Source organism: Copidosoma floridanum, unplaced genomic scaffold (genome assembly GCF_036245765.1).
Source record: "Copidosoma floridanum isolate Cflo_tuat_1 unplaced genomic scaffold, Cflo_Japanese_pri ptg000020l, whole genome shotgun sequence".
Classification (NCBI taxonomy): domain Eukaryota; kingdom Metazoa; phylum Arthropoda; class Insecta; order Hymenoptera; family Encyrtidae; genus Copidosoma; species Copidosoma floridanum.
The window spans coordinates 3,610,357-3,634,972 of NW_028321897.1; the positions used below are offsets into that span (position 1 = coordinate 3,610,357).

Here is a 24,616-nt window from a genome sequence, read left to right on the forward strand (position 1 = left end):
CCATTCTTTTTGTTCAGTTATAAGTATATAGGTGTTTAACAATTAGACGGAGTTTACACTTAAACCGCAAATAACTAAAACTTTCAGAACAGTGACGACTGACGACCTTCTCATCATCTACCAGAATTGTAAGTGTAAGTAGCTTACATTTTGCTTGCAAGTATAGTTTTTTAAATTATCTTATGAGTATAAATATCAAACAATAAATGCATATAGAGAGCACACATCGAGAGAAATATAAAATAGACGCCACAGTGACAACTGTATATACGACAACTTTGGTGGTCAAGAACTCTACTTGCCACATAGAACGTCGTGAGTCAGCAGTCAGTTCTTATCATTTTTACTTGTAGAGAACAGTCTGTTGAAGTTAAAGTTTTCTAATCTGTGACGTTTTACATTTTTTTTCTTTTTTCCAATAAGTAACGAGTGAATCAGTCCACCGGCTGTCAAAGGCGAAGCTGGCAACCATTAAGTACTTGGATGCAGTAGCAATGAAGAAAAGAAAATTGCAAGACGGTGGACATAATTATTGTACGTAAATACCACCACGTGTTATACTTACTATACACGTATTATATTACTTAACGGAGTATCGCTGTAACTTTTTTTTTCGTGCCAGTGCGCAAACGGCAATATTCATTCTTTAGTTACATACTTACTACAATAATAGCAATAAATACTTATAAGTTTTAGATAAAAATGAGTAACACATTTCGACTGGAAAACATTCTCAAATTGTTGTGTAAAAGTTGTGTTTACATGTACGTTTATGGGTTTACGTACAACATGTATTAAGAAAAAAAATACTTAAAAAAAATTAAATTAAGAAACCAACCACCAAAAAAAATCTCATGAGAATTAGTATAAGCCGATGTTAACTAATAAAACTAATTAATTTTTTAATTTATTTAATCGTTTTAAAAATCGTTGTATAAACTCAGAAAGAAAATTTGAGTACTTATATTGATTTTTTTCTTTGTTTAATCGAGTTTTAATTTTCAATTGAATATTTGTGCTTTCTCGACATCATTCATTCCTTTTTTTCTTCATTTTGAACTATCAATTTTACTGACCATTACACCACTTTGATTGATTAATTAATTGATAAAGAATTATAAAAAAAATGAAGCCGTTGCAGTACTAAAACGAAACAATATATAGCGTTTATTCTCATGGAAGCACCCAAATGGAAATTCTATTATACACTCGGGTGACAAAAAAAACTAATCTTACTTTTTCAGAACTATGAGAATTTTTTTACTATTTCCATAATTTTCTGCTATGATAAATACCATGCATTTAACAAAATCTCGATGTTCTAATTGAAATATGTCTTTAATATTTAACAATAAAAAAACAATGAAAAGGAAATAAATAAATACCAAGGATTGCAGACATAAACTAAATATTTTTCTAAATCTAAACAACGGTTACTTAATACTATAAATTTTTATTTTAACTTTTAGATTATTCTTTAATTTTATTGACGTGCAGAATAATTTTTTCCTAAGAGGTTATATACTTTCGTAAAATTTAGGCACTGTCTCATGTGAAGGGTAATACATTTTTTCAGATGAACATCACAATGTCAAGAAGCAAGATAACAAAAAACAGTGTGCCAGTAGTAATGTATCGAATGACAAAGTGTCAAATTTCTCAAGTTCCAAGTAAGTATGATTGCATATAGATATCGAGTTCTGATAATCATTTTTTTTTTTTTTTATTGATGCTTGTATTAATTTAATTATAAATGAATAACTTTTTTTTTAGCAAATTTTATGTTTCAAGGCCAGGAAACAAAAGATATAAACGCGATAAAACGTCCTTTAATTTGGAAAATTTGATAAACTTGCATGGGGTATCTAGCGAAGATGCAATGACGTACATAGAAAAAAATGAAAGCGATTTTCAAATTTTAATGAGCAACAACATGAGCCCGGATATTTTTGTAACGACGCTCAGAGTTTTAGACAGTATTTGCAAGGCCAATTTTTCAGTCATCATGATACGAGTTTTTAATCAAGTCTGTTCGAACATATTTTTGAAAAATTTGGAAAGTTATATGACAAATTTACCGTTCGAAAGTTCATCAGAAAAAAAAACCAATCAATTATATCATGCAGACACTAACAGGTTTGTTCATCAATACTACATGTATTTCAAATACCATTGCAGTAGCACGTTTCTTAACGGTTATCGATTGATTTAGATTTTGGTCCAATCTGGTTGGTTTGTTTCGAAAAGTCGTTGAGCTCATGCCTCGTACGGCCAGTGACAAATTGACATCTGTTTTGGAAAAAGCAAAGGTGATCATTTCCAGCATCGAAAGTAATCAGAATTACAGCGTAGACGACAAAGTCAAGGACGACGTATCGAACATGATTTGTGATTTACAAATGGGAATTCGAAACGTGGAAAACTCAACTGGGGATGAAAAAAATAAGGGAGATAACTTGGTGCTTCAAGATTACCGAAATTTAAGCGTGATACCAACCATCGCAGATTTTTTCGACAGAAAACCGGATCTCAGACCCTGCAACGTCAAAGATGCTTACGATTCCGTGGAGCAATACTTGGACACCCAGTTTCGATTGCTCCGCGAAGACTTTGTTCGGCCCTTGCGAAACGGAATCAAAGAGTACTTAGACAGCGACCGAAAACGCCGGAACAACGGCTTGCGCATCTACAGGCGTGCCAAATTGATGGATTCTAAGGCTAGCAATTTGAATGCTGGCATTCAACTGTACTTTGGTAAACTGAATTTCGTCAATTGGAAACGTTCCAAGCGTTTCATGTTCGGAGGACTGTTGCTCCTGAGCAAGGATAATTTCAAGACGATCGTTTTCGCCACGGTGGCCAATCGGGACGAAAAAGAGTTGGCTGAAGGAATCGTAAGGATCGAGCTTTGCTTGGGAACCGTCGTTGGGCAGGACATGTACGATTGCAATTTGGTTCTGTTGGAGTCGAAAATATACTTTGAACCGTACTTCGTTATATTGAACGCGATGAAAAATATGAACGAGCACAATTTCCCTATGAAAAGGTATCTCATCGAGTGTGACACCACGACCAGATTACCTCATTATCTTGAAGGTAAGTCATGGTTGAAGTTCAAAGATGATTTTTTATTGCCTTTGAAAACCGATGATAGCGAATGGCCAAGTGCTGAAGAGTTAAAGTTCGATGAGTCGCAGTATCGAGCTTTCAAAAGTGCGTTAACTCAAGAATTGGCAATAATCCAAGGACCACCGGGGACCGGAAAAACGTTCTTAGCTCTGCAAATTATTCGTGCATTGTTGGACAACAAGTCTAAGTGGCTCAACTGTGGTCCAATAGTCGTTGTTTGCCTGACGAATCACGCGCTGGATCAGTTTTTGGAGGGAATTCTTCGCTACACGAAATCAGTAGTTCGAGCAGGTAGTAGGTCGAAAAGTGAAAATTTGAAGCCGTACTTGATCACGGAAAAGCGTAAGATGTTTCAAAGAGAGAATAAATATTTTGATGGTGTGATGAAAAAGACTCAAATGGTGGAAATCAGGAAATCTGTAGAAAAGTTGCATCAGCTTCTGAAATATTTTACCACTGCCAATTGTATTGTCCCACTAGAAGTTTTTTATGCCTGCAGATGTGGCATTCCTTGTCGAAGATTCGCGAACTCTGAACAATTAGTGAATTGGCTGTTTGGATTGGAGGTGTCTCTAGCAGCAAATGAACTTACTGACTATGAAATTGCAAGCTTAAAAGATAATGGCTTTGCAGCCGGTACTTATTTCATTAAGAAAGATTTTGGCGATTTTTTTGATGAAACTGCTAATGTTATACCTGGACATGATACAAGTGTATATATTCGTGGACCAATTGATATTTTTGATATTATTGATGAAGAACTGAAATCTTTGCTCACCAACGAAACCTTTGGACCTTTAAGGACTATAAGACAAAAGCAGGACCGGATCAATAAATTGGATAAAAATAAAATCATCCTGAAGGTACGCATACTTTTGACTATGCAAATTTTTACTCTTAACATTAAAAAAAAATTTTATTAATAAATCTCAATAAATCTCATATGATTATTAATTAATTAAACAATACATTTACTTAACTCAAAATTTTCATTTCTATTAATTAAAATTTACATTCATACTTAGTTTGCATAATACAATAAATACAAGCTTCATTGTTTATCCTACCTCTGTAATATTAAAAACTTATTAATTGAAATTAATAACTAGTAAAATCTGAGTGTTTAGAACGAACTAGAGTGCCATCCCCTGATAAATAAGACCAAACGGTTGACAAACAGTTCGCGCTGGCAGCATTATTGGACATGGATCGAACAGTGCTACAATAAAATTAACAACATAATAATTGAACTGGAAAAGAATCATCACAAGTTGAATATGCAATTAAAGCAAGTGAAACATATTGAAAATTATGGAGTTATGAGAAGACATGAAGTTGTTGGAATTACGACCACTGGTGCTGCCCAAATGCAGCAGTCTTTGCGAGCTCTAGGAGCACCCATAGGTACTTATGTTTTGTGCTTGAATAATTTATCTTAAATTTTTCTTAGCGCAAAATGTGTTTAAAATTTAGATTAAAATTTATTTATTTATTTTTTTCAAAGTACTGGTTGAAGAAGCCGCAGAAATTTTAGAAGCTCATGTTGTTTGCGCGTTGACAAAACATTGCCAACAGTTGATATTGATTGGGGATCACAAGCAGTTACGCCCAAAGGCATGTGTATACGAATTAGGGTCGAAGTACAATTTGAATGTATCGCTGTTCGAGCGAATGGTCAACATAAGAGGAGAGTGTCCGCAATTGGCGCATCAGCATCGAATGCGCCCTGAAATCGCAAAATTGGTGTCCCCGATTTATGAAAACCTGTACAATCACGAATCTGTTTTGAGTTACCCGTGTGTCAAAGGTTTGGACAAGAATTTGTTTTTTCTTAATCATACGTCGAGCGAGGAAAGTCACGAAATGGACGAGAGTTGGGTGAACAAACACGAGGTTGAATTCTTTTCGGCGTTTGCCAAGCATTTGTTGATGCAAGGCTACAGCCCCCAAGACATAACTATTCTTTGCACGTACACGGGACAGTTGTTCGATTTCATGAACGTAAGTTGAAGGATTTTGGTATTTTTTGTTAAACAAAGATTCAAATTAGGAGCTAATTCTGACTCTGTATAGATAAAAATAGTGCGTTGTGTAAAACTCGCCAGATATTATTTAAGAAAATAGAAAGTATTGAGGAGTCAATCGGAATGCAAAATTGTGTGAATTTTTTTTCAAGAAGCTGTTTTTCGTTGTGTTACTTAACATGTAGCCACAAATAATTCCAATTGAAAGTTTATCAAAAATAATTGTTTTCTCGACAAAAAAAAAAGAAAAAAAAAAAATCCTACTATAACTTATAGGATATAACTTTTTCCTGCCTACACTACACACTGTTACAATTAATAAAATAAAAAAAAAAAAATTTATAAAGTTAAATTAAAAAAAAAAATTTTTTTTTATTTTGTGTAAAACCACATGCTTGGTAATTTTTTTCAGAAAACCAGTCAACATGCATTCCTAAAACAAGTTAGGATAACAACCGTAGACAATTATCAAGGAGAAGAAAACAAAATAATACTTTTGTCCTTGGTGCGTAACAACGGACAGGGAAACATTGGATTCTTGGCAGAAGAGAACAGAGTTTGTGTAGCTCTGTCACGGGCTCGAGAGGGCTTATTCATAATGGGAAACATGAGTGATCTTCTCGTAAAAAACGATATTTGGCCTAAAATTAAGACAGTGCTGGAAGAAGAGAACGCCATAGGAGACTACATCAAATTGAGATGTCAGAATCATCCAGACCAGTTTTTCGAGGTATCTCTCATTATCGAACTACATCAAACGAGAAACAGTTTTTAAATTTTATATTGTTTGAAATTCACCACAGGTTAGCAAGGCAGATCATTTTCAACAGTGTCTGGAAGGAGGTTGTTCAAAAAAATGTGACACATTGTTATCTTGTGGACATTATTGCTCGAATATTTGCCACGTACTTGATCGACAACATGAAAAGTATCAATGCAGAGAAAAATGTTTGAAATCATGTCCCAATGATCATCCCTGCAAACTTTTGTGTTGGCAAAGTTGCCAACTATGTAAAGTTGAAGTCGAACGCACACTAAAATGTGGACACACTGTCAAAATGCAGTGTTCGTTTGAGGCAGACTTATATCCATGTGATGTGGAGGTATCTTATCTTACATTATCTTATCTTAGCTTACTAACATATCAAGCAAAGTCGCTAAAACCGTTGTAATCGCTAACCGCAAAAACTACTTAACCGATATAGCTGAAATTTTGCGTACTGGTTCTTGACACTTCCTAGATGGTTTTAGTATTGGGATTCCAAAAGGTCACGTGACTCTCGCGATATATATAGTCACTTGGGGGAAAAACAACAGGCCTTATGGGTGCAATTCTATTTTTATTTTTTTTACATGTTCAACGATAGTAATACGATAAAAGCCTTTCAATAACATATTTTTGAGGAAATGACAATACCTAAGCTATTTTTTCCCAACTCAATGAGTCTTTTGCAGCTTAAAACTTTCCTTTGAAAGTGCGAAAATGCACATTTAACCTGTACAAAGTTCTCCCGTTTCCGACTATATAATATATAGGAAAACAAACAGGATTTTGGTAAGGTTACAAGTGCGTATTTGCACTTTCAAAGGAAAGTTTTCAGCTGTAAAAGACTGAGTTGGGAAAAAATAGCTAAGGTATTGTCATTTCCTCAAAAATATGTTATTAAAAGGCTTTTATCGTATTACAATCGTTGAACGTGTAAAAAAAATAAAAATAGAATTGCACCCATAAGGCCTGTGTTATTTTTCTCCCAAGTGACTATATATACCGTGAGAGTCACGTAACATTTTGGAATCCCAATAGTTTTTATCTCGAAAAAATTAATAACAATAGCAATATATAAGCTCAGCGTTTTTAGCTTTTTTCTTTAGTTCGGTAGGATTCGCTAAGTGGCGTCGAAGTAAAATCGAAGCTACTTTAAATAGAAGTAAGTGGGTCTGGTTATACTTAATATCCCCGAGAAAATTACCCAGTACCCCAGATATTTACCGGCAGAGTATGAAGTGTACTGCTGCGAGTTGTGCAGTTACCGACCCCACTCTTCTGTAATGACGATATACGAGTATACTCGTACATCGAACTCCATCCCGGACCACCTAGAGTAATGAGTGCCACACTATTACGAATAAAAGACTTTTTGAACGCTACTGTTTCTGGCATAATACCAGGAGACATCTAGCCAAAGCATAGTCGACTCTAACACTTCAGGGTTTTGTTGCCATTCTTAAAACTGATTTGGTGCTCTCAGAGCAGATTTTGCTACAATAGCAAGCCAGGTAAGACTACTTATAGAAGTTGGGACAGCCACATCAACTGGAAATTTTATCGGCCTCCTCCTAAGTGGTTTGTCCTAATGGCACACCCACACAGATATTCTCCAGGCCCACTTCCCCGGCCAACAGTGAACGGTTGGTTATTTGAGAAACGACTTGAAGGCTATGAGATATTCTTCGGCCAGCAGTGTATTATACCTTCCTGCAGCACGGTCTCCGTACGCATGGACTATCTGAGGGTAAAAGTCAAGCTACCCATCGATAGCTTAATTTCCATTATCGAGAATAATAAATACTAATAAGGAATGACTGGAAGTACCATCACTGACCCTTCTCAGGGTCATAAAACGTTAAACTACTTTACCAACAAATACATTTTTACTACCATTTTTGGCGCAATCACTGGTCGGCTAAAAGACTATATAAAGCCAGCCACTATAAAACCACGTCAGCCATTCACTGGCAGACGTCACGAGTGGAGTTGTTCGTTGCGTGGTTGGAAACCCCTACCAACTCCCCTCAACTCTAAGTATTCAACTAGGAATCACCGATCCTCTCCAAGGTCTGCGCTGGGCAAACCTATAACAGCTATAAAGGAAAAAAAACTTGAGCCAACGGGACAGCCTCCACTGGACAAGTATCACTAATCAATCTCCCCATCTAAGATCACCAAAACAACTGAATCTGCAAATAAAAAAGGTGCTTTAGACACCAACGTCTTCAACGTTATACCGGGAGACGTTGGGAAAGAGCACTACAACTAGCCCCAAAGCTTCGGACTTTGTAATTTTTCTTCCGATCAGTCTGGGTCTTCAACAGCAAGTCAGAGAAGATCACCCTGAGGTCTCCAGGCAGTCACAATTGCTGTAAACATTAGTCAAGAAAGAGTTTACTTAAGAAGCTCACCTGTTCTTTTTAGGGTAATCGGACGTCAAACTACCTTGCCAATGAATATATTACAACTTAACAGTTAAGTTGACCAAAAACAGCCTTTAGGGGTCACAAAAGTCTTAAGCATGCCAAAAGTCGCAAGAGGGTGAATTGGAAGGAAATACTTCAAATCCATCTAATATGTACAATTTTTAGCGTCAAGAAACTGACGCAGAATGTTTATTGAGATTGGAACAGCAGCCTCAAAATCGACGAATAAAGAATTCATTAATATATATTCGTATTCGTTGTGGTGATAAAAAATGGAGAAGTTAAGCTCCAGAATTTCTGCATGGCTTCCAAACAAAAATATTTTTAATAAGACGTTCTTTGTTCTGAGAAGTGTGAAGAATAGATGTAAAATTAAACTTTATGCTGTGGTGTGAAAATTTAAAGCACTCGTGTGAAGCAGTCGTGCCTAAAAATGAATTCATTACTAAAGTTTCAATAACGAGTTTTTTTTCAATTTCCAGCTAGATGTAATATTATCACTGTGTAATCACGCAATCAAAAAACCATGCTACGAATCCGAAAAATTGGTTCAGTGTACTCACAAATGCGAGATTCGTTTGGACTGTGGCCATGCATGTGTCAAGAAGTGTCATGCAAACTCAGATCCTCATCACCTTCAGGTATTAAAAAGATAACATTTTTGACATGAAAATACAATAGTCTTTTTCTTACCTATTCATAAATTGAAGTTATAAATAATTGTTTATTTTTAGTACTCTTGTCGTAAAGATTGCACCAAATTAAATGCAAATTGTTCAGGGGAACATATTTGCAAAAAAAAATGTTTTGAAGATTGTGATCCCTGTAAGGTGCTTGTTGACAAAATACGTTCATGTGGACATCATTTCAATAAAGTGGCATGTTCCTTAAATGTTGATGATGAGAAATGTAAGCATAAGTGCAATCAGGTCATGAGTTGTGGTCATAAGTGCCGCCGGAACTGCTCGGATGAATGCATAAACTGCTCAGAAATAGTAAGATATTTTTTAAAGATATGATTGAAGTATCAGAGTCAAGTCCTCATTATTTATTTTTGAAACTGAATATACTTTGTTTTTCAATAAATAGGTTAAAAAAAAGAGCTCGTGTGGTCACACAATAGGAGTTAAATGTTGCGAAGAAGCCACACCTTCCAAGTGTAGTGAAAAGTGTCCAAAAACATTAACTTGTGGTCATCCGTGCACTAAGAAGTGTATGGAGACATGTACGGTGAATTGTAAGGTCATGGTGCAAATGAGCGAGCCAGGAATGTGTGGTCATATTTTTTCAGTACCCTGCCATTTAAAAAATTCTGGTAAACATTTGGACGAACTTATAATTCTTGCTTAATCGTATGATACCCGGTCTACAAACATCAGGTGAGATTTCTTAGTGTCCTCACTAAAAAAAATTAAAAATTAATTTTACAGTATTCAAAGCTGCCATATTGGTGAGGCCATTTAGATAATACATTGAAAAACACATCTTTAAAAGTTTTTTCATGTCGATTATCAAAAATTAAATAAATTTTTTCAAACTCTTAAGTAAGATCTTATCTAATATCTTATCTTAAAAACCCCCCTGGGAACCGAAGAAATTTATTATATTTTTCCGCCCTCGGGTGGTTTTGGAAGGCTGGTACTTCCTCGGGCATAAAAGCAGTTTTCCGATACTCGTTCGAAAAGTCTCCTTTACGAACCTCGTTACGGACCTCGCCTTCGGCTCGGGCCGCAAACCTCTCGGTTCGCAAACAAAGACTTTTCAAACTCGTAGGAAAACTACTATTTCGTAATAGTGTGCAGATAATTGGTGTTTTCCATACTATTTTTACTGCGGCATATCGAATTTTCCACACTGATCATGAAAAAAGTGTGTGGAAAACTATTTTTCACACTCCTTAACATACTTTTACAAAATCTTTTTTAAAAAGTTGACAAAATATCATACGTTATTTGAAATATAATAATAGTAAATAAATATATAATAACAATATATAGAACTATAAATCCTTAATACACAAAGAATGTTGTGAAATTCAGTAAAAATAATTTGCACATACTGTTTTTATTAATTTTTGAACTGTAGTAAATTATACTCCATTCAATTTTAATGTTATATAATTAGACAATTAAAATGCAAGATTCTTGAAATAAAATTATAAGATTGTAATACAATCAAAGTTATTTATATAGTTTTCAAAAAATAAAAATGTTTTTTTTTTATGAACGACTACTTTATATTTGTAACGCTGAACAGCGAATAAATGGATAATGGAGTCGGTTTCGTTCTTACAAGGACATAGCGTAGTACAATGTTGCTCTTTGGTGGTAATTATTATTTTTTTGATACCTTCATTCCATCTGGTATGTTTTTTTTTGTTTGGAAAATGGTAATAAAATTGTTTTTAAAAGAACAATCATTTAATTTTTTGGGTCGAGGGAGGGCTCCCCCCCGTACCCCCATCGCGAGCTCAGTCTCCTGAGCCCCTGCCAGGGGCTGTCGCACCTCGGTCCCGCACAACCTACTTGCGAATTATTTTTTTTTTACTTTAGATTCACTTAACTATCAATGATGGATAAAATCATTATGCTAATATTTATTGTACCCTGCTCGTGTAAATTAATAATGCAAAGTGCATAAGCTTCAAATTTTTTATTTAAATTACTATTAATATCAATTTTTCTCACACATATTGCAAAAAATCTTGTACGTTACTCGTGCGGACAATTTCCCGCACTCGTGTGCTCAACTGGCACTCGTTCCCAGCAACTTTGGCCACTTACGCGTGTCAATCACAACTCGTGCCGGAAATCTTCTTTTCCACACTTGCAACGTAAATAACTATTTAAAAATTGGCACCAAATACTTTGTAATACATAAAACACATTCGAACGGGGATGCTTTGAATACTGTAAAATTGAATCTTAATTTTTTTTTTAGTAAAGATATTTTTTATGAAATCTCAGCTGAATGTCGTAGACAGGGTATGCATTGATGTACATTTATTTTAAATATTTCTTGATTTGTAGATCCGAAATCTCGTGAGCTAATGAAATATTGCAAACGACCTTGTGACTATAAATTAGCTTGTTCTCATTCTTGTAAAGGAAACTGTGCGAGCTGTGTTCAAGGTCGCATTCATGCTTCTTGCACTGAGCCCTGTCGCAACATATTTATTTGTGGACACGCGTAATAAGATTTAATACACAAATATTACCTAATTTTTGTATTTAACGGCATAATTGATAGTTGTATTTAATTTTTACGAGTAAAAAAAATTGTTGTAGATGTGAAACAGCTTGCAATCGAGAGTGCCAAACATGTACCCAAAAATGTGAAGTCAAGTGTCACCATAGCAAATGTGGAAAAAAATGTGGCGTGCCTTGTGTACCATGTCGGGTAAGTATCATTATAATTTTCATATATTTATAGAGATAAGCACCATTATTAAATTTGAGGGACTGAAACTATCGCGTGAAAAAAAAATTTTTTTATTATACAATACAATAAGCTCTTTTAATTGTAAAATGCAAGGCGTTTCAGAACTTCTGTAGTTTTGAAAAACTTTATCAAATTCAAAACAAATGCCTTGAGTGCCGTTAGTTTCAACCAATTTGAAAAATCTGTAAATCCTTAGGGTTTTTTTACGTTCGGAAACAGGAAAAACTCTGGAAGTTGTACTTTTAGATTCGTTTAAAAGTTTTGGGTCTATTTATATGTAAAAAAATGAGTTACAAGCTCAAACATAAAAGACACGGCCTTTGTTATATTCATACAAAATTAGTTGTGCTTTAGTAAGACGTTCAATGACAGTAGATAAATGATTTTAAAAAATATACGTCCAATGGTGGTAGTGTCAATTTTTTATTTTCAAGCGGAATAACAAACAGTTATTTCACTTGAAAATAAAAAACTAACAGTGTCATTGGACGTATAATTTTTCAACATAAGTTTTGCTTGTTCGTATCCTTCATAAGTTATGTAAAATTGTAAGTTTTATTAAAAATTTTTTTTAACTAAGTTTAAAAACTTTCACACTGTTTATTTAATAATTTATTGTTACCATTATTGTTTTATATTACTTCTTAATTTAGATTCCAACGTATAATCATTGTAGGGATTTTGCGTATCTTACTTAATGTCGCTAATGTTTCTCTATGTTCCTTGTTCTTTTTCCTCAATTTGAATTCCACGTGGTTATCTATCCCACTGGGTACTACTTACAGGGCGAAGTGATTGTCTTAAGCACACCCCAGCTGTTATCAAGTTTAACGGAAAGATGTTTCCGATTCCTTTTAAAATTACTCACTTTCTCATCCTGTGACCAAAGCCCGAGGAAAAAATCTCGATAAAATGTCTATTCATTAGAAAAAATGTTTTATTTTGATAAAATGCCTAGGGAATCTTTTATATTATACCCCTGAAAATCTGACAGAAGTCCGAAAATTGAAAAATGCCAGATTTGTAGAAATCCTGTTCTCGTGTAAACCTGATCTTTGTTAGTTTTCTTGAAAGACGTCAGTATTCGTAATAGCTACTTTTACACATTACAAAAAAATTTAAAGCACTGATTACGCAAGAAATCGGATTGTTACCTAATGAGCGTGACTATTGAAAAGCAGATCCTTGTAAATTACGACATAATGCATCTCAGATAAGAGTCTTAAGATCTAAAATTTCTGTGAGGAAATAAAAAAATAACTACATGCATTAAAAAATTTTAACTTATTATATTTAAATAAGCTGTGCAGAGATAAGTTACATGTGTATACAATAGGGTTGTTTTTAGATGCAACGTTTTTTTTTTTTTTTTCATTTATTCAATGATTCTGCCTGTGCACCTTCCTCGATAATTAGAACGGTGGTATTATCGATTCTGTTTTTGTAGTTCAACTTTTTAAATTTAATTAATCCATTCAGAAACCATTTCAACACCGTAAAAACTGTTCTCTTCGTCAGCGACTTCTTCGTACGACAATTCTGAAAAATATTTTTGTCAGTATACAATTATACCCTTTAATACGAGAAATATTTATGATTGAATGTATGTTTTATAAAATATTCTTAAGTAGATGTATGGTAGATGGTAGATATATGGTTAAATTATTATTACTAATCTATAGTTTTAATTTAAGTATTCTTGGAAAACATGCCTTAGATACAGGTAGTTTTTAAAAGATTTTTTGTCTTTTTTAACAAGTTGAATCTCGTGAAATATTCGAGAAAATACCTAACGTGAAACAGTTATGAAACACGGAGTAAATTTTTTTTTCGACCATGAGCGTTTTTCTCAAACTTTAGATATTTCTATGCCATCAGTATCATATTATAGAAAAAATAGAGTTCGCATCTGGTGTGTATCTATTCAGTGTGATCACAAAGGTCGATTGGGCGATGCTTTGGAGTGCCCTTCGGGACCAGTAATCATCATGAAAAAGATTTGCACTAGTGATAAAGTTTTCAACAAGATTTCTGAACGATACATATAGTGCAACCTTTATTATGTTGCTTGTTTTATTATACTGGTACATCATTAATTTATTATGGCTTTTTCATTAAAAAACGTTCGTAATAAAAGAAATAAGAAATGTCCTTTCGTGTGTTTTGGTACGTATTTATTTGAGTATGAATTTTTATAATCAGATAATTTTCTCAATTCCCTCCATCAATAAGGTTTTGTTATTTTTAGAGTCTCAATACCACTAGATAAGAATATTTTGATTTTATTTGTTTGTTTGTTTGTTTTTTTTTTTTTTTCATTCAGAACATTAAAAATTTTTGTAAGTCGATTTCGTTTATAACTCTTTATTGTTTTTCGACACTTTCTTCTAGAATATAAGGCTGACTACAAAATTTTCTATTGAGAATTGCATTTTATAAAGAAAAAAGTTGGTATGTCGGTGTGCTTTTACGATGGGCAATTAATTACCTACTTTTCGAGATCCCATCGACTAATTTTGATTTAAGATAAATAAACTTCAGGTTTTATACATATTTAAATTATTGATTTCATGGAAACTTTAATTGTTATGTAGTTTATCGTTGCTATAGTATGGAAGAAAAAAAAGAAGCGTTTACGAGAGATGTTCTCGAGCAAGAACTCTCCATGCAACTGACATATGACTTAGTGGAGTAGGCATAGGTACATGACGTCTGACACTATAAGTAGCTGACCAGTCCTCTGAAAACCTAAACATCAGAAAAACAAGTTCCACGAAAACAGTACTTACCTAGGAGGTTTTCTATCCCTCGCTATGGTCTGTACAACGCTCTCTCTATAGTTTGGTATGTTGTCTGTCTATCTCGCTCTCCTGCGACAACATAACCTTTTGTAGTTTTTACCACGCTTATTAATTAATTTCTTCTCTTAAAAGAGCCCTTGAGATCTTTAAGGAAATTAATAGTAATAGGAGCGCTTAAAAAGACAATAGCCCATAAGCCTTCATGTAAAAATTGACTAAATACGAATATTAATTACTCGGCTCTTACGAACCTTCATGCCTTCAAATTTTGACAGTGTCATTGTTATGACTTTATTCATTTGTACACAAATTTTTATACAATTCTACGGAAGCCCGGTAACGACATCGTGCGTGCAGGCTTGAAAGCTAGCTTGCAAGATTGCATGCGTGAAAGGTATCGAGTTGCAAGTTTGCATGCGTAAAAGGTAGCAAGTTTGTTGTCATACACGAGAATCTCTATGTATTGGTACATCTCCGGCCATCGGGCCATATATATGTATAACTATAGTTTTTGATGCTGTCAAAAATGCCCAGAGCTATGTGACAGGTCTAATAGTCGTTTTGATGAAAGAAAAATTTTGTGTTTAACATAAAAGAAAACTTGTGTGTATTACCTGTTTGTAATTGTAATTTGATTCCTATGAGTTTGCAAATGGTTATTCTGTATTCAATGCTTTTTTTACAGTTGTTATGGAATCCAGGGAAGACATCATAAAAAAATATTTTGCTGAAAATTATAAATATAAAGAAATTCAGAAAATTTTGGAGCAAAGTGGGCATGAAATTAGTATCCGTCAGTTACAAAGAGTAATTAAAGATTTAGGACTTAAAAGAAGAAAGATAAGTGAAAATTTACCAGCCATCATTGCTGCTATCATGTTGGAATTACAAGGCAGCGGAAGTTGTCTGGGGTACAAAGCTATGTGGTTGAGACTAAAACTGCAGTATGGTTTGAATGTTTATCGACAGACAGTTTTAGATTTGTTGCGTTTACTGGACCTTGATAGTATCGAATTCCGAGCTCGATATAAATTACACAGACGTGTTTACAAAGTACCTGGTCCAAACTTCGCCTGGAATTTGGACGGGTACGATAAGTTAAAACCATATGGCTTCGCTGTACATGGTTGTGTGGATGGTTACTCCAGAAAAGTATTATGGTTTGAAGTGGGCACAACAAACAACAAACCACAGGTAATTACTTACCACTACTTGAAGGCTGTACAAAAATTTGGCTGTGTTCCTTCTATAGTAAGGTCTGACCATGGAACTGAGAACTCTATCGTAGACAACTTGCAACAAGCTTTCAGATTGGAAAATGATGATAAATTGGCTGGAGTACACTCATTCATCAAGGGAAAAAGTACTGCAAATCAAAGGATAGAAAGCACTTGAGGTAGAATGAGAAGACACTGTGTAGAATTTTGGATAAAATTTTTTAAAGACTTGAGGGATGAAAATTATTTCAAAAAATCAGATAAAATGCAAGTGGAAGCGCTTAGGTACTGCTTTGGTCCCTTAATAAGTTTGGATCTACAATTAACTAAAAAAGAATGGAACAGGCATAACATAAGAAGGCAGAACAATGAAGTTGTGCCTGGCAAGCCAAATTTTTTATACTATGTTCCAGAGGCTTCAGGTGCTAGTGACTGTGGTCACAAAGTCAGCGAACAACACATTTTGAAGGCTTTCGAAGCTTTTGCTACGAAGCCAACCTACTGCAATCAAGCTTTTAGTGATTTAATAAATAATTTATTCCCTGCAGTCGTACCTCCTACATCTCTTAAAGAAGCGACATTGTTTTACATTCAAATCATTAATGAATTTAAAAAATATCCAGAAAATTAAAATTGATCCTCTCAAGATACATTTTTTTGTTTCTTCGACAAATGGACAATAAAACTTCCACCACGTGTACTAGCTTTTAAATTAATTTTTTCAATATTACTAATAAGTATTTTCTAATTTGAATAGATGAAATAAAGTATAAATTTTCTGTGACACTGTTATTTTGACAATATTTATTTGAAATTTCTCAACTACAAATGTACTTTTTTACTTTGATACTACTTGGTACATCGCAAGCACTGACTATAATACAAAATACGCCGTATAAATTGTTATAATTAAAGAATGGAAAAAAGTATGAATTGAACAACATACGTTTTACATCACACGTATTTTTGTAGTTATTAAAGTAATAACAAAACAGTATGCATAAATTATTTTATGTAATTGTCATAAATATTATAAGGTACAAAACATTTTAAATTATTTTTTTCTTTAAGTCAACGATTAATCACAACAATATCTCAATGCAAATGTTATTTTTTTCTTATGATTTGTAACATTTGATTGTAGTTATACTTATTAAATTATTATATGTTTGAGGAGATCAATTTACAACAAGTTACATTTTAACTTATAGTTTGCACATAAATAGACAAAATTACCACTTCAGTAACGTAGGAACATGAAAATATAAATTAAAAATCTTAAACTACGTGAGGTCGCTCTACTATTTTAAATTATTGTAAGATCACAACCCTGCCTGCAAAATAGTCTAAGATTTTTTTTGCAATCTTAAGACCTAATATTATTATTATTATTATTAAAAATGTAAAACTATTAACAGTGTTGACTGTAAACTTGACTTTTAACTCCACTTAGGATTCTGCGTTTTTAACGTCTCTTGATTAGGTTCATTTCAATCTTGAAGCTGAAAGCTAAGTTCGAAATGAGTTTTGGTTTCAATTAATACAGAGGAATAAAAATGATCAAATATTTCAGGAAAACAATTTTAAGGTTAGATACAATATGGAAAAAAAAAATGTTTTCAATATAAAAAAAGGAATTGAAAAACTTACTTACAAATTATTTTTTTACTTCTTGATATAATTGAAAAATTGTTGGTCTGTCGACTGGATCAAATGAAAAACATTTTTCTAAAGTAGGTCGTATGTGACTAGGTACTTTAGTTAAAACTGGTGTTTCTTTTGCACTTAATTTTTGCATTACAGCTTCTTTTCCGCTATCTTCCCAAATAGGATTTTCTGTCATGATTTCAACAATAACTGAAGCTATGGCCCACACATCAGACATTGTTGACGCTGGTTTGTGATCTATAATTATTTCTGGCGCCATGTAAGAATGGGTCCCAAGGATGTTAGAGCCAATGGTACTTCGAAGTGCAGTTACATTATTATTAAAAGTACTTAATCCAAAATCACAAATTTTTATTTCTCCTTTGGTATTGACAAGTATATTTTCCAGTTTGATGTCACGATGTACTATAGAATTTTCTTGTAAATGCAAGAAACAAAAGGCTTTGCAAATTTCTTCTACCATCGTTTTTTTACTCGTTTGGTCCAACTTACAAAAATTTTGTTCATCCCCAAGTATTACATCTGCCAAAGACATAGATTTATCGAATAATTCCATTAGTATAAACACTTTTTTTGCTTCTCTGCAAACAGCCTTTATTTTAATAAAATTTTTGTAATCAATACATCTGAGAACTTGAATTTCTTTTTCAATATGTTTGGGATTGACACCAAAAGTTTTCACGACTTTTACTGCTACAGTTTCATTTCTATAAGTACCTTTATATACTGCTCCTTGACTACCAATTCCAAGAACGTCTTTGCTGCTATAACAAAAGTCTTCTTTTGTAATTTCTACAATACTTTTTGGAATAATATTTAAGCAAGCAGCTTGGTTGACAAATTTTATTTTTTTGGATACTATATCACAGCCTTCCTTACACTTAATTTTACAATGCCATACTGACTGTACCATGTCGTGAGGTATACAGCTTAACCAATAAAGCATGCATTCTTCTTTAAAAATACTACCGTTACAAAACCAGGTACAGAGAGGCATACACTCAGCGGTGCACTTTGGAATAATCCCTATGCCAAAATTGCCTTTCTCGGAGTAACCATGTACTACATCCAAGTCATGAATAATAGAATGATTTTGAACAGCACCATTGAATTGTAGATAATCATGTACCTTCTGTAAATTAGGACTATTTGAAGTATTCTCGACTACTTGAATTTTATACAAGGTGTTTCCATTTATAGTTACATTACTGATTTCGTAGCCGAAGGACACTGGTTCGAAATTCACAAAATTATCTGTATCGATATTTTCAGTTTCTGCAGTTTTATACATTACTCCGCTTTTGCTTTGCTCCATAACACTCCATTCTCCAGAATATTTTGACTCTACCAACCACCAGTAAGAAATTTGCACAATATTAAAAGAATCGTTAATTAGAATAACATCATCATCATTGTTATGAGATAAGGAAATAACATCCACAACTTCGCTGGAAACGACATTTTTTTCAACTTTTCCTAGCGACTTGTTGATTTTAGGCATGATTGGGTTATTCTCTTTTTCGATATTCCAAGATCTTTTAAGTGGTGATTTTTTAATACCGTCATTTTGATCAGGATTTTTTAATGTGTTTGATGTTACAGAGAGAGGATTTGAAGTTTCATTAAACTTATTCTCGGTCAACGGTTCTACGTCTTCTTTTTGAAAAATATCATCATTATCATCACTGGCTTCAAGTCGAAATTGTGGTTTAGTAGTTGACAGTATATACAAATTAATTCTTGAAGTATTTATGTTATAATAACCATAGTACTTGAAAATTCCAACTTCTTTTCCATCAATAGTAAAGTCTACTTTATCATCAGTGTTGAAACCAATAATACAATCTGAATGTTCGAAGATAGATTTGCTTTCATCACTATTAAATAATTTTTTCCCTTCTGCAAGCAGCTCATTTGACAGGTAATCTTTTGATCGATCGAGCTTAAGAGTTTTTAAACCACCACCATTCATTTCATTTCTACGTACGTACCGTTTTTCAGAACAGTAGCGATGTTTCCAACCGATATTTATAGTTTTGTACTTCGTTTTTTGTGGGTTAATTTTCCTTATATCCTTTGCATGTGCCTTTTTTATATCTGAAATCTATGGAAAATTTTTTTTTTTTTTATTTTTATCATATTTAAAGTGTTATTTTTTTTTTAATTAATATATTAATTAGTGTCTAAAAATACTTGAAATGAAATAAATATAAAAAAGGCTTAAAATTACTCTGTGATTCTCATACCTTTAATTTAGGAACTGTTTCCTTTTTTTCGTCACCAAGAGCCCCTTCAGTCAGTATTTTTCTGACCATTGAAACTTGATCAGAGCGAGCTTGAGTTAGTTGCTTTAATGCCTCATTAATAGGGGCTGATACATAATGTTTTGTAGAAGGAGACTCTAAAAAATAGGTTAAAATAATTGTATGCATTCAATTAACGTAATCAAAGTTAATAAAATATATTAAAACGTACCGTTATTTGCCGAGTGAATTTCATATTTTTTCACTAATGGATTGATGAACACTTTCTGATCTTTAATAACAAGGGCATGTTTTTTTCCTGTGCTAGTACTATAAATTATTCCATTTGCGTTGGGAAAATAAGTGGTTACGTTTGTCAGACTTAAAGTATGATCAGTAGGATCTGGCTTAAAGTAGATTTTTTTACCACTTTCATCTTCGATCATAATTTCATCATCATCGCTTTCTAAGCCTTCTTCTGGGCCTTCGCCTTCGTGAAACATGTTTCGTGGTAACATACGTCTACGAGATGCCTGCAGGATTAACTGGCTTTAATGCACAAAATAACATCACATGAAACAGAGGCACTTTATTTTATTCGATTTGTCAAAAAATTAATTAACAAAATACACCAAGTACTTATTTAAGACGTTAGTTTGATTATTCTCGTTGCCAAATGCCAATATGGCCGGAGATGTACAAATAAACAACCTTTGGTTATTCTCGATTTCTCGTTGCCAAATCAAAATGGACGGAGATGTACCAATTCATAGAGATTCTCGTGTACTTATGACAACAAACTTGCTACCTTTTACGCATGCAAACTTGCAACTCGATACCTTTCACGCATGCAATCTTGCAAGCTAGCTTTCAAGCCTGCACGCACGATGTCGTTACCGGGCTTCCGTACAATTCTCATTGTTTATTCGTTTACCGATAAAACTACCTCAACACCTCCGTTTTGTAGAAAACGCCGCCACCTCGTGGTGTTTGCTGTAAATCTTATGTAAAAAATAAATGATCACACCATTACACGTGACCTAAGCCATTTTTGTTAAAATTGAGTTTGGCAGGGTTTTCAAAAAGTCCAATTTATTTAAATACTGCTGTATAAAGTTTAACTGCTGTAGGTTCATACTATTTAATTTTATTTATTCACATATTAAAGAAAAAAGAAAAAAAACTAAATAAGGAATTTTATTTGTTTACAGTAAACATAAAATGAAATTATATGTCATGTACGACAATATACAGTACATACATTTTTGTGTAATAATTTTTTTTCAATTATTTGTTTATTTAAATAAAAAGTAAAAAGTAAAATAAATGGTTAACCACAAGATAAAGGTTATATTGGTAATAATAATCACTAACCTTTGGCGCGCATCACGCTCCCTTCGAGGCTAGTGTTTATAAAAAACATAAGTTCCAAGCGTTTTGCGTTTTTCAATCAAAGGCACTCTGAGGGTAATGTAATCATTATATTTAAAAAAATGAAGTTTCAAGCTCACAGTCAGACGTGCGTGGTTTATGATTAATTACAATATACATGAAAAAAGATATTTTTGAGAGCACCTTGTGTTTCAAAGCCAAAGGCTTTATGTAGTTATTTGAATTATGAGATTATTTTACCTAGTTTCTAAAAACTGACACAGAAGTACTGTTTTCACTAAAGAGACATCATATACCATTTTCTCATTATATTTATTTATTGCGAAAAAGTTTTCAACATTAAAAAAATTATTATCATACGTAACCATGCATTAAAATGCGAAATTACCGTTTTTTACCCACACGTAAGGCCCAAGCACCCTCTTCATCTTTAACTTATACGTAGTTAATGAAAGCTATTTCAAAAAAAATTTTTTTTCTTTAGGAAAAATGTCAAAGGTCCTGCAAGCATAAAACTTGCAGTAAAAGATGTCACGAACTGTGCGATATAGAACCATGTAATGAGCCTTGCGCAAAGAAATTGAGTTGCGACCACCCATGTATTGGTTTTTGTGGGGAACCTTGTCCTTCTAAGTGTCGGATTTGTAATAAAGCTGAATTGTCAGAAATATTTTTAGGAAATGAAGATGATCCCAATGCAAGGTTAGATATACTTAGTACTTACACTATGTAATCAGGAAAATACATCATTTTCGTTCATTTTTAAAATAATTTTCTTTATATATCTCTGCACAAAATAAACAATCTGTTTCAAGACAAAATTATTACAATAATGACAAAATACCCTTACATTGTTTAGATTTATTTTACTACCGGATTGTAAGCATATTATTGAGAGCGAAGGACTTATGAATTGGATCAAACCCGCACCGAAGGCCGAAGAATCTTTGGAAGTAAAAGTTCCTACGTGTCCAAGATGTAAGACTCCCATAAGAAATTGTATGAGAATCATGAATCAAATAAAAATAGAATTGAGGAATGTAATAGTAATAAAAAAGCGACTATTTTATAACAATGGTAAGACAAGCATAAAAAAAAGACAAAGCGAATATCTCGAAGCTTTGAAGAATATAGAAGACTGTAAATTAGAAGGTAATCATTCCAACTTGAACATTATTTACCACGTGAATAAAGATTTCTTATTTGTTGTGCACTATTTGAAAAAAATACTACATTTTGACGTTACAAACACTAAAATCATCGTTTTATTCGGTTTCATACTTCTAAAATATTACAGCCATAGAGAAATTCACCAAACTAAATGTAAAAGCATGTCAAACTGTACCTAGAAGAAAATTCTATCAACTTGAAAACTTTTTACAATTTTCGTATTATTTGAATTTTGTACAGCTTGTCTTCCACCTTCAATGATTTAATGTGTTATTTAAAAAAAAAAATTTGACTCATTAATAGATACGAAAAAAAAATCATGCAATAAGCAAAAGTATAAGCTTTATTACTGATGAAACATATTTATATAATGGAAGTATCGAAAATACACATGTATCATACATTGAATGCATAAGTTTTTTTTTTTTTTATCAAAAAATTTATAGAATTATGGGAAACGCATTTACGAAAGCCATTAAAAATTACGCAAAAACTTTCAGATTTTTTCAATTTCTGCTGGTACGTCCAATGGTTAAAAGATTTTGGAGGCATCATGAGAAATGGAATAAATCAATATTTAAGTATTGGACAAATAGATGCTTTCCAAAATATTTTGGATATTCTGGTTGAAATATCTGCAGTTGTTAAAAAAATTCAGAAAACCAATATATCCATCGACTTTATTCAAGACCAAGTTAAACTATTGGTCGAGTCACTTCCAACTAAACTACACATTTCAAAACAGAGACTGGATGACATCCAGTTGGAAGTCAGACGATTACATTTGATGGTAAATTACCTTGATATATTGTTTTAAATTTAAACCTTGATTAAAACATAAAAAAATGTCATTGTACAAATAATTTTATTCACGGGTACACGCTAAGGTGTACCATAATAGTAAAAATTTATATTATTTATCGTACTTACCCGGTTAAAACAAAACCAATTTGTAGGTTCAAGTGTATAACATATTTTCTGAAAGCCAATGGTTGGCATCAGAAAACAAGAAGGAGTATGAGATTTTGATAAACCGATTGTCGAATAATGACAGATTTACAGATAATATCGAAACAGAAATTATATCTAACTCCAAAAAATTGAATGAGAAAAATAAACAACAATCACTTATTGAACGATCCCAAGTAATAAAAGCAGTGGGTCTCAAACAAGGGCATTGGTTCAAGTGCCCAAATGGTCACTACTATGCTATAGGTGAATGTGGTGGAGCAATGGAACGATCAAAGTGCATCGAGTGCAGAGCTTCTATTGGTGGTGTACAGCATCGCCTCGATCCAAGCAATGCCTTAGCAAACGAAATCGATGGTGCAGTGCGTCCAGCGTGGCCTACAGCCTTAAATCATTAAATTTTTAACATTATCTTCATTATTTTCATACGCTATTATCTATTAATTAATTAATTTTCATTTTGTCTCTATTTAAATAATAAATAATGTTTTTCATACTACTGTATCAAAGCCTCTTACTTTACATTTCATACCTTCAAATCTTAAATTTACATATTCGAGATTTTGTTTTATTTATTTAATCAGGAAAATATGCTATCACGATTCAGTATTTCTAATTTTTTACGTATAATATTCAAAATGTAAGAAGCATACTTAATAGTGGTTTTTTACATTAATCTGATTCATAGTTTTGATTTTGTGAAAAAAAAAGAAACCATTATTTTGATGTTTGGAACTACATTCACAACTATCTATGGCCAAAAATTTATCCATGCATCGCAACTGTGTTGCAAAAATTATTATTTAAGAAAAAAAAAAAAAAAAAAAAAAAAAAAAACAGTAATATTACCTTCTTCTTACCTAACCTATTATTTTTCAGCCTCCAAGGTACTACAAAATTATTTTATAGTAAACAATGTTTTTTATTTATTCTTACGAGAAAATTTTAAAATGATAATTATGTTTAAAAAAAATAATGGTTTGACACCAGATTTTTCTAAGATAATTTATAATAAATCTTTGATCGGAAGATTAAAAAGAAGAAAAAAAACTTGTAAATTGGTAAAATGCAAGTGAAAATTTGTAATGTGATGAATTAACTTAGCCCAATTTGTAGTCATCCAGTTTTTCCCTATAAGACCTAACGATCATCCAAATAACTCAATCGTAATGAAACTCTCCAAAAAATCCAAGCATTACAATCCACTCTACTGACGCAATAGTCCAAGTTACGCGCTCCATTCGCATGCAAGGCGAAAAAGTACGGCTCGCACACATTCTACGAACGCATTGCACACGCATGTATAGCCAGTCATGATAACCGATAGAAATAAATTCATCACACTGAGAGCATAGTATTTATCATAT

The 24,616-nt window shown here is 32.9% G+C and overlaps 1 protein-coding gene and 1 pseudogene across 5 annotated transcripts; both read left to right on the forward strand.

The window, feature by feature from the left end:
- Window positions 1-31: 31 nt before the first annotated feature.
- Window positions 32-23,707, forward strand: LOC106642170 (NFX1-type zinc finger-containing protein 1-like). Of its 5 annotated transcripts, none has more exons than XM_089593958.1 (19): window positions 32-134; window positions 217-326; window positions 424-534; window positions 1,577-1,670; window positions 1,774-2,136; window positions 2,213-3,992; window positions 4,257-4,533; window positions 4,634-5,130; window positions 5,566-5,883; window positions 5,957-6,256; window positions 8,831-8,989; window positions 9,083-9,343; window positions 9,438-9,663; window positions 11,378-11,537; window positions 11,636-11,747; window positions 21,595-21,812; window positions 21,970-22,262; window positions 22,781-23,070; window positions 23,237-23,707. In XM_089593958.1, exons 3-19 carry the CDS (start codon window positions 495-497, stop codon window positions 23,645-23,647), a joined length of 5,799 nt encoding a protein of 1,932 aa, XP_089450084.1. In that variant the 5' UTR covers window positions 32-134; window positions 217-326; window positions 424-494; the 3' UTR covers window positions 23,648-23,707. The 5 variants fall into 5 exon arrangements, with proteins under 5 accessions (XP_089450084.1, XP_089450089.1, XP_089450085.1 ...); XM_089593963.1 differs by having other exon boundaries at window positions 21,970-22,088; XM_089593959.1 differs by having other exon boundaries at window positions 217-315.
- On the forward strand, window positions 15,463-17,711 carry LOC149374317 (uncharacterized; annotated as a pseudogene).
- Window positions 23,708-24,616: the final 909 nt, after the last annotated feature.